Raw genomic sequence first — 10,867 nt, 5'->3', positions numbered from 1 at the left:
AAATCACTCCCCTTTTAAACCGTATTCTTGTTTATTAATAACAACTTTTTTGTATTGTCATATAGTATTTTATACTATAAGAGAATAGATGAAAAACGATTCTCTTATTTGTTTAAGCTTACACAGTAAATTCCAATGTTAATAAAAGCTGTATACATTTTTTGGGAGTTTGATTTATTTGAAATGAACACAAATACAACATTTAAAACCTATAATTCCACACTAAAACCATTATTTCAAAAAAGAACTATTTCACATAAACCTCTGGTTTTTACTGGGGCTGGGGCAGTTCAACTTGATTTGGGGGGAGGGGGGGTGCGCCATAGTTTATGGGCGCTTTACGCAATATAGGCGTAGTTCTGTTAGTATAAGATAATAAGATGTACTTATTGTTACTTATTGTACTTATTACTTATCGTGCTCCCCCCTGTCGCAGGAGGACGCCGGTGAAACTGGCGAGCCCCGGCCACCCGGACAGTGACTTTGAGCCTGAGCTCCAACAGACTCTGCTGTCTAACGGACCCGCCGTCAGAGCCTCTCAGAATGAGGGGGGCATCCGGAGTTTGGAGGTGGAGCTTGTGTGGCTGGCGTCCCATCTGAGTGTTATCAGCTGTACATAGTTTAAAAACCTTCCGATGGGAGGTGACCAATTCAAAAGTTCTAGTTCCTAAAAATGTGACTTGCATTTGAAGCATGTCAATGTAGGGAATCGTGTACAGTATATGTGCAGGGGAAAAAGAGAAATATACCTTTGTATATTTGACTGTACATAAGAGTTTTTTATATATTATATAACTTTTACAAAAGAGTATTTGAATGTATGTGCATGACAAAGAAAGGAGTGATGGCATTTTTATTTTTGGTAAAAAAAAACAGCCAAATCTCAGCTTTTACCAACATTCAGCTGCGGTGCCTGATCAAAGAAAAAAGTAATCTTGTAATAGCGTATATCCAGAGACTTTGTGAGGGACACTCTTATAGCAAACAAAACAAACACTTGATTGCACTTGAATGTTTTTTCGCTGCCAAACATGGCCTTACAGAAACACAGTTCACATTCGTTGTTGTTTTATGAAGGAAGAGCTTTGATGTCAATTATTTCGGTACGGTTCATGCTGGGATATTTGTGGGCGGTCAGTTCAAGCACTTTTTGTATTCACGTCATAAGCAAGCAGATTGTGAACATGATATCTGCCAATGGGAATGCAGGAGCCTCCTCTATGTGAGGAGACATTCCTCTTATTTTGACACGGTAAAGGATACAGCACACACTGTACCATTAAGGCTCTTCCACCTGTTTCACAATACTACAAATTACTGCCAAGCTGTTCCGAGGTAGAACATGTTCCTCTCTGAGTCTGATTCGTTTCTTTATTTGTCCAAGAAAGGTACTTTGGAGACAAACGTTTGTAAGTTTTCAACAAAATGTGTTCAAATTCATTTTAACAGCTCATTTAAAAGCTGCAAGAAACCAGTAATGCTCATTCAGTTTAGAAATGGAACACCTGCTGTGTTCTTGTTCACGTTCATTGGGAAATCTACAGCTGTGTGATTTTTAATTGGCTGAATGCTTAATTATACAATTGTTATTCCATGCAGACATTTTCTTCAATGTCCAGACAATCAGATCTGCACATTGTCCGGAGTTTCCCTTTCACACATGTCACACACGTCACACACAACAGAAAATTAGTCATGTCAGACAATGTCTCACTTACTGGAAATATTTCGTTTGTTTTGTAGGAAGCCCAACATGACACATCACACTGTGATCATGTAGCCAGTTCGTAATTTGGTCATAATCCATCATAAATGTGCCTGCCAATTCCGATGCCAGCTAAATTTTAAGAATCTGGTCTAAACTGTAATCATTTTTTTGTTTGTAATTGCTTTCTGCAGTTTTGGGGCGTTCCTTTTAAATTGTGCTATAGAAATGTCATCAACGCCCACAGACATCGAACATTTCATAGACTTCGTACTTGGGATCTGGCAGGTTAAAGTCCGTTTTTATATTTAGTCTTCCTTGTTAAAAGGCTGTCCTAGTTAAAAGTTGCAGTGCATGTGTGAAAGGGGCTTTAGAAAGACGGAGAATGTTTAATTGTTTTACTGCTGTAATGTGCCTCAACATCCACCGTTGTGCATTCACAGGCAAACGGCCAGTACTCCCGTCTCATCACCGCAGTCTAACAATAACTTCATCATCAATCACTTCAGTTGAATATTGTTTAAGGTATCTAAAAGGTTGATGCTGTGAACAGTTGGAAAGCTTGTGAAATGTGCTCTAACCAAACTATTGGAGGAATAATACAGTCGGGTGTGTCTACAATCCCTGCATACACTGGGTCAGAATTCAGTCAAAAGTAGTTACATCGTCTAATGTATTCATGCGTCTCGCCAGTTGTTCAAACTGTGTTCCGTTACCAGTGGCCTTATCAAGGTAAACTGGAGGACATGCTCCTCTGGTTACACCTGGTGGCACCTATCAGAGGTGATTTGACCAGCAGGACCAATCAAAGATCCCGGTTTGGAAAGCTAATCCCAGTGTAGCAGGTAAAAGGGACAAAAGGGAGGGAGGGGCAGTTCATGTTCTGAGTAATTTATTGAAAACTGTTCGAAAAACCGTTGTACCAATGTGGAAGCTGAAAAAGTGAAGTGTCTAACATGGCATTGAAGTGTCTAATAAAAATCACATTTTGCTATTATGGGATGTGTCTTCATGTGTTTTTTTGTATGGAAAGAGTGACAGTAGAGTCACAAACAGCTGTGTTAGCATTTAGCAACCGTCACGTCACAGTGGCCATGGAGAAGTCATCAATTAATGGAGCATGCACCAAGACATGAAATCCAAGAGACCTTCAAAGCACTAAAGACGCTTGTGCCTGGATAAAACACACACATACACACACACACACACCGCTAATCTTCCGACCAGGAATGTGTCCTGGCTCCCTGAAGCTCCAAAGACAGCAGGCATACTTTTTCCTACTGCGGGCTGTTTAAAATATTTGCCATTGAGTCGTAGCTGACTGAGGGTCAGTGGCTGGCCAGAATGTGCATTCCAGATGGATGTTTGTCACCGGATGATTGACATGCTCCCGGCCGTGGCCTCCACCAATCACACACTGACCATTGTTGTCCAACAGCCCAGTGACAAGCAGCATGACAAACGCTCCCACCTGTGAGGCCATCCGTCTCCTCCTGACAGGATTTAAGTCTTCAGTTTTACCTCCGAAGGACAACACAACACTGGGCTCATTCACTAAATACAAGAAGGGAAAACACTTGACTATGGCTAACTGTTCCTGCGTATGTTTAAATATTCCTTCTTAAATTAGCGTAGGTTATCTTGGTGTGCTCTCAATTTGAAAAGAGGGAACATTAGTGGAGATTGGCAACAATAAGTATGCATTTGACTGGCTGTTGAAGAGGAAGGCGTATTTTTTACTGCAGATACAGTACAAGAAAAGATCATGTGTAACTTAAACACATAGGCTACCATTAAATGAATCTCTGAGAAAACCACAGACATTATACATTTTAAACTCTTCCTCCATTATTGCAGTAAGTTTTAGAGCCTTCCTTTTCCTACAGTATAGTAAAATGTGGACACTATATCCAACATACATTTTTTTTAAAATACCAATACCTGAAGCCTGTGGCGCGTGCAGTAAACCGATGTAAATATAGCTAGCAGACTGCTAGCTTAGTCTAGCATATTAAAGACTGAAACAACGGAACAGCTAGCCTGGCTATAAGAGTAAGTTAGTAAGCTTCAGAGGTGCTAAAGACAGATTTTGTTGCTATTGGACTGAGCCAGGCTAGCTCTTCCCCCTGCTTCAAGTTGTTGCGCTAAGCTAACAGTATCCTAGCTGTAGCATCATTCTTAGCGTAGGCTACTGGCACAATAATGGTTTATCCTGAATATACATCTTTAAGTGGAGAAGAAAATGTATGTCTCCTCAAAACTAAAGCGACTAAGGTCACACAATTGCTGTATTGTTGAATGGCTGTTGTTGTTTTGTCAAGCTAACTTTTTTTTAACTGGCAAGTTTACAGGTTTGAGCTTTAGGAGTCACTCTACTACAATGTCAAATCAATCAGGCTAACGACCTGATACAAATATTTCACAATAAACCAGACAGCTATATCCCAAACGGCAATACACCTGAGGCTAATAATACAACTAGAGCCTTGTTAATTTAACAAAGTGCTCATTGTTGTAGGGATCCTTAGTATAAAATTAAAGCCCTTGCAGGTGGATGAGCTCAGTTGTGCTCCAGCGGGATTGTAACAATGCTGAGACATTACTCTGTCTCCCCCCAGCCCCCGGTGGGTCTTAAAACAGGTGGCCAGACTTAGCTAAGAGAAAAATATGGATTACACATTAAAATGATCATGAAATCACATATTGGAAGCTTAACAGGGCCTTCTATTGGGGATCAAATCAACAAACCTCACCTTAAAACATAAAAAAAGAGTCTTTAATTACATCACTCATTGGTTCCCACACATACATGTTGAACAGTAAAGATGCTAGACTTGTGGGACAGGGTGTGGCTCCATTTAACACGCTACCATTTGTTACAGGAGTTTGAGCTCAGGCTGTTTAACTCAGGCTGTTAAACTCAACAGCACTGATGAGCAGGAATGCAGCGATCAGGCCCTGGACGACTCCTTCCCTCGAGCACCAGGTGTTCCTTGCTTTTCGGGGCCCAGCAGCATGGGGGTGCAGGGGCCCCCAGAGGAAGAGGGTGCTTCTCCAAGAGATGCTTCCTCCGCTGTTCCTCCACCAGGCTGGGGCTCAGGATGCTGTCAGAGGACGAGCTAATACAGTAAAGTGCTGCGGACTTTCTCGTAAGCTCCCAGGAAGATGAAACCGCCCACACTGATGAAGGTCATCCTCGGTATGCAGCCTGCAAACAGACTGCGGACAAAGAAGAGAAAGAACGATACGTGTTATTGCTGGAATCAGATTTTGTAAAATAGTTTTGCTAAATGGTTTTCCAATACTAAAACCAAGAGGACACATGACAAACATTATCTCTCACTGTTGTGCAAGGCATCGTTAACAAGTGTGTATCTGCATTAATAAAGTTGAACTGTGCAGGTTCAAACCAAACACTAACACAGTGTACTGCACAGTGATGAAGGATCATACCACAGTCTATGGCTAAAGAAAAAGAAAAAAGATAACTTGGGGCTAAAGGCGAACTAGTGTTGGAGCTAAGTAGTCTCATTTTGCCACTTATTAGCTTTTTTTCACACATCAAAGCTTAAAATTCACAAGTATTTAGGCGGCTTACCAAAAACTACTCAAAAAGCACATTGAATTGAAAAGAGATAAGGGAAGCAAAAGTGCAAAATTGCTGATTCATTTTCTGATTCGGGTAGGCCTTCTCACATTTTTCGAGTTTCAAGGATTTCAGGATAACTAACTGTTTCTAACCAAAAAAGAAGGCTTCACTATGGCATATAGTTCATTTCACAACACGGCCCGTACTAAGCTAAAGATGAATATGAGTGTTTCATTTCCACAAAATGCTTGGAATGACTTTGCCACATGCACGCACCTGAAGTTAATCAAGAAGCACATGTTACAGGAAGTCGTTTTTTTCTTCTTTTCGTGATCACATCTCCAAAATGTACCAGTTGTAGCTTAAAGAAACCCTTTGAACAGAGCTGAGAGCTGCTCCGACTGTCTCAGGTACTCTTCCACAGTATTTGTGGGTAATTTACCGTGCCTTCAGGTGTGGGTCAATCATGTTGCCTCCACCTCATAGAGAGCAATAAGAGCCCACGTTACAGCGACTGAGACAAAATAAAAAGCTATTGACGTTGCGGGGGTCGAAGGATGTGATGAGCTATGAGAAAGCACCAGTCTCCCAAGAACCCCCCTGCCTCTCCCCGCTTCACACAGCTGTTTTTGGGATTAGGCATAAAGCCCCCACCCTGAGGCCTGCCTGGAACTCTCACCCCCCCCCCCTTATTTCTCCCTCTGTGCATGAATTATGGCCGGATGACATCCACACATGTCCCTCCGCTGTCCTCCGTCTCTCCAGCCAGCGGCGGCCCCCTCAGCTGGCTCCATTGTCCGGGGATTTCTCCTCCAACATCTCCGTTTTCTTGCTGCGTCATCCATTTCTCAGACACATGCTCACGTTGTCCAGTCTGCCTTTCCATGTCTAGCTCTTTTCATTCCACTATTCTCTCCGTCTTGTCTCTCCCTAGTCGTGTATTTGCCTACCAACACCTTCTGCTTGCCAACACGCCTCCACGCTCACATGGTCCGACCCCGGCCAAGCTTGAAGTAATGGATGCAGAGGATTGTGCCTACAGGGATGTTTGCCTGTAAGTGTGTGTGTGTGTGTGTGTGTGTGTGTGTGTGTGTGTGTGTGTGTGTGTGTGTGTGTGTGTGTGTGTGTGTGTGTGTGTGTGTGTGTGTGTGTGTGTGAAGGGAGATGCACACAAAATGTCAGTCTGCACTCATCATTTGGGTTGGTGTTTGTGTAAGTTCTTGTGTTTCTGTCCCATTTTGTGAAACTTATTAAGATATCAGAAACGTCTGTGTGTTTTCCATCACCTGTGGGCGAGCAGAAGCTGACGAGAGGCTTTTGTATGGTCCTGTTTTTCATGGCAGAGGTTTGAATTGTTATAATAGAAAAAGCACAAGTGTTACTTATAACTAAAACGATGGCTCTGTTCGGATCACTTGTCCAATCGAGTCATGGAACAACACCAGGACCCTGAAACTGAAGCAGCTAAACGCAATTCAGCAATTTTTGATACAACTTTTTACAGCTGTGCTTTTCAAACTGTCAAATGTTACATTAGTGTTTGTCGTTTCGTGAGATAAAACCAATTACAGAGGCAAGTGGACGATCATGTTATTTAGTTTTGATCTAATTTTGAGATGAGCAACTTTGGGCTTTATGTTATGACATCCAGTCTCTGATTCAACCGATTGATGGGAAATTGAGGACTATTTTTCTCTGGAGTTTGACCCATACTAGGGACTAACAGTTTGTATACCTCAGCAGTCAGTATATGTGTTGCTTACATTTAGAATATTCTTAATTTAACCCGTCATTCAGGAGTCTCTTTCATTTATGTGGGTGCAACACTAAGTTACGGGAGTTCCTCTTGGAGAATAATGAGCATTAGACATGAAAGAACATGCATTGTCATTTTGGGTCGCAACACCTTCTCAAATTGAAGGACTATCAGGACCCACTAACAGTAAAATGAATTGTTAAAGTTTAAAATAACATGTGACCATCGCTCTTCACAAGGCAGGCGGCACGTGATACAATGAAGGAAGACGCATGCAGTGGATTGCAGTCTCTTGACTAAGGTTAAGAAAACAAAATATCAAAAGAACATGAGTCATTTTCAAAACGTTCAAGATGATAGAACCAAGAGAGGACAAGTCTTTCAAAAGATCTTATCATCACAATTTGACATCTTGGATTGATCTTAGCTTGGCAGTCCATTACTTTTTACAATGATGCACTAACTTTTGTCCTGACAACCAAGAAACAAGAACAAAAAGCTACCAGGTGGATCTTAAGTTGAGGTTTTGACACTTCAGTTTTCACAGTTAATGTAAGGTTTAGGTCACCAACAGACACTGCAAATGCAAAGCTGTACAAGGTACAAAGCATGTCAGGGATCTCTCAGTCATCCCAAGTATTCACAGAATGCCAAGGCCTGGATCGGGTGTTTTTTCAAAAGACGTCAAGTGAAGGGTTTAGTTGTGTGGGAGAGGCAAAAAGTGTGTTTGTGTGAGACAAGGAGAATCCAAGTGTGTTTGTGACTGGTGTAAAGGCTCCAAATAGAGAGCGAGACATTAGTCAGAGGTTGCTGTCCTGCCCTTCAGCGAGCTCTTTCCATCCCAACACAGCTTTCCATCACCATCTGCTGAAACATAAGCCACAGGCCCGCTGCAGGAAACTACTTAGCATTACTGACACAGCAATATTACATATGATATCCAAAGCTAATCAAAGAGATACAATCACGTACACAGAGCAGCTGGGCAGCTAAACAACGTGATAGACACAACAAGTCTGGACGTATTCACCTCTAACGTCTCATGTGATGGATCTGATCGCCAGCAGTGTGAGGAATGAACTAATTTTAAACTCAACGCTCTTGTTTTGTCTCAGCTCCGGACTACTGTTACATGTCCTGTCTGGGATCAGGCCCACCTGTGGAGTACGAGGCATCAGAGCAGAGCTCACATATTCCCCCTCGGCTCCCCCGGGTGCCCTGACTCGCTCTGACATCACAGCCTGGCCAGCCACTCAGAGCTGTCAGCCCCCTATTGTCGGCAAATCACCTCTCCTGAGGATCGGACTAAATATAGTTCCAGTGCATGACAGGAGAGTGCATGAGAACAGTGGTAGACTCCAAGAAATGTCTCAGATAAGGGAGTAGAAAAAGGCTGGGGTACTCGAAGAACAAGGGAGGAAATATTTGAATGTATATTAGAGTACATTTTTGGTACTTGTTGAAGAGCAGGAATGCTGAGGTTAACATTTTCAGAGGATAAGTTCAAAAGGAAGAAACTAAAGAAGTTACATCAGTTTGATGTTTTCCACATTCCTTCAGTAGAGAGTGAGTCTACTTGAACATCTGGGACAAAAAACAAAAAGTAAGAAACACATGTACCCTCATGTCTCTAAAAACACGAAACCTAACTTTCTCAGCCCAAACAGACATCGCAGGAAAAGGATTAAACGTAAAGTATGTGAGGTGTTGGGGATGGTCTTTGGAAAAGGGGTGCATTCATATATTTTCCAGCAAAACACCTTCATAAGTCTAGTATTCAGGCTTGGGGATAAACAGAATACATGCAATAGTGTTGTTTTATTAGGATAAAAAATAAAACTGTACAAAAAAATAATCAGATTGCCGATACATTTAACAGAAATGGTGGTTATTAACAGGAATTTATAATACATTTTGTAATAAAGAAGGATATACAACCAACCTAAAAAGTATATTAAAGGAACAAATTGCTCCAATGGGTGAAGAACATTTTGCCGAAAAAAAAAAAGCGTAATGCACTTGAATTTTTTAACAGGATGGTTTGCGAGGGATTCCAGTTAAAAAAACATTTTTTTTCTAAAATGTAAAGCAGACTTCTGGTCCAACAAGCAATTCAGGACGAACAGGGACATTTGCATCTAAGTTAATTAAATATGATTTATACGGGTGGTACTGCTGTTGCTCTAAGTTAAATCCAGTAACTGAGATGTGATTCGAGTCCCAGGATGGTGACAGCATTTTCACATCTGGAAGGCAGAAGTTGCACTGTACTGCGATGGTGTTCCCCTTCTGCTTTAGAAAGACTGGGGAATTCTCTGACTTTATTTGCAGTAACTTAATAATTGTGATTCAATTGGAGTAATGACTAGATTTTCCAACAGGTAATTAACCTCAAAATGAAGACAGACAACTTTGTTAGTAATATTAGATTTTTCCCTTTGTCAAAAGTGCTCAAACCACCCAACTTACCTTTTCTTTTTTTAAATGGTGAAAAACAAATATTCCTTGGGCCATACAAGTATAATTAAGTTCATTCACAAACATCCTTTTGTTGTGTGTATGCGGCACAAACAAGTCCTTTGTTTACTTTCCCTCCATTTTGCTTTACATGAGGCACAAAGCAGACGCAGCCCGGAGGCCATGTTGCTTATTAGTCTTTGTTTTGACATGATTCCTGGTGCAGTTTGGTTACTAGAGATGGAGGGGGGGGGGTGCGGGGTGAGCTCCCCAGCTCTCTGCTAACCCGGGGTCTCTGGGGCATGGCACACACATGGAAGCACTTTAGAGCTTCACTACACTGCAATTGGGCCTATTACCATAATTACAGCTTTAAAGCCCCAGCAATTTGTATCAGGCATGCACCAGCGCAACCACCAGGCCTTTGGCCCTGCGGAGAAAAAGCCCCCTCCCCCCTCCACCCTTTTTACTTTCTACACACTCTCCCCTGTCTCTGCATTTCATTATATTAGTTGCTCTCGTTCTTCTCATTCGTCACCTTCTCTGGTTACATCAATATCAGAGGAGTTTCTTCAGGGGTTTATCGTGTTGTACGGCTTATAGCGATGCACATTATGAGTAATTTTACAGCTGGACCCAGGGGAGCGCCGGAGGAGATAGAGGAGTGGAAAGATAGGAAAACTTCAAAGCGTGGTGCAGAGGTGGGGGACTGGCATCAAAGCGCTCCTCCGTACATTTCCGTGGGTTACGGTTGCAGCTGGGAGAGTTGGATTCAGGCTTTTTCCATCGGGGCCCGCCAACTATCACCTCATCGAGATCGTGCAGTAGTCTCAAACATGATCTTTATTAAAATTGACGGCTGGCTTATTACTGATGCTCGAGAGCGGTTTGTAGGGAATCACCCTTGGCTCATATTAAACACAAAGCTGAAATGTAATTTGTCTTTGATTAGATTCCAGCGCTGCAGCCCGCACAAACAAACACAGAGGTTTGTGTTTGTAAGAGTGTGTGTTTGTGCGTCCCACTGGTGCTTGGCCCAGTCCCAAACCAAATCTGCTATGAGCGTTAAGCCGAGGTGCATCCTAACTAAGTGATGGCGGCTTGTACACAAGCGGGGCTATTATTCACGCCGGCTGAGTGTTTGTTTTAGTGCTGGCAGCCCTCGGCGGCCCCATTAGACCTGGCCTTTTGTCCGGTGCGCATCATAAACACATCAAAACACTCAAATAAACCCTTCCACTTGGCCCCTGTAACACCTTAATCAATAGGCCGGTGCAGCAAGTGGGCGGGAAAAGCTTTTCTAAGTCTAATTTTTCAGCTGCGGCTGTAAATTCGCCTGCCCCCGGAGTAGCGACTCTAT

At 42.4% G+C, this 10,867-nt stretch overlaps 1 protein-coding gene across 1 annotated transcript in view; it reads right to left on the bottom strand.

Annotated features, from left to right (window-relative positions):
• Positions 1 to 4,009: 4,009 nt before the first annotated feature.
• slc25a26 (solute carrier family 25 member 26) overlaps positions 4,010 to 10,867 on the bottom strand; it is a 47,022-nt gene continuing 40,164 nt past the window's right edge. The window contains exon 7 of the mRNA XM_010795448.1: positions 4,010 to 4,924. Within this exon, the coding sequence (XP_010793750.1) occupies positions 4,825 to 4,924 (100 nt within the window). The 3' untranslated portion in view covers positions 4,010 to 4,824. The remainder of the gene's footprint in view (positions 4,925 to 10,867) is intronic.

This window comes from Notothenia coriiceps, unplaced genomic scaffold (assembly GCF_000735185.1).
Source record: "Notothenia coriiceps isolate Sejong01 unplaced genomic scaffold, NC01 NC01_scaffold00037246, whole genome shotgun sequence".
Lineage (NCBI taxonomy): Eukaryota > Metazoa > Chordata > Actinopteri > Perciformes > Nototheniidae > Notothenia > Notothenia coriiceps.
Note: the sequence above shows the minus strand (reverse complement) of the source record. Positions and strands in the feature narration are given on the sequence as shown.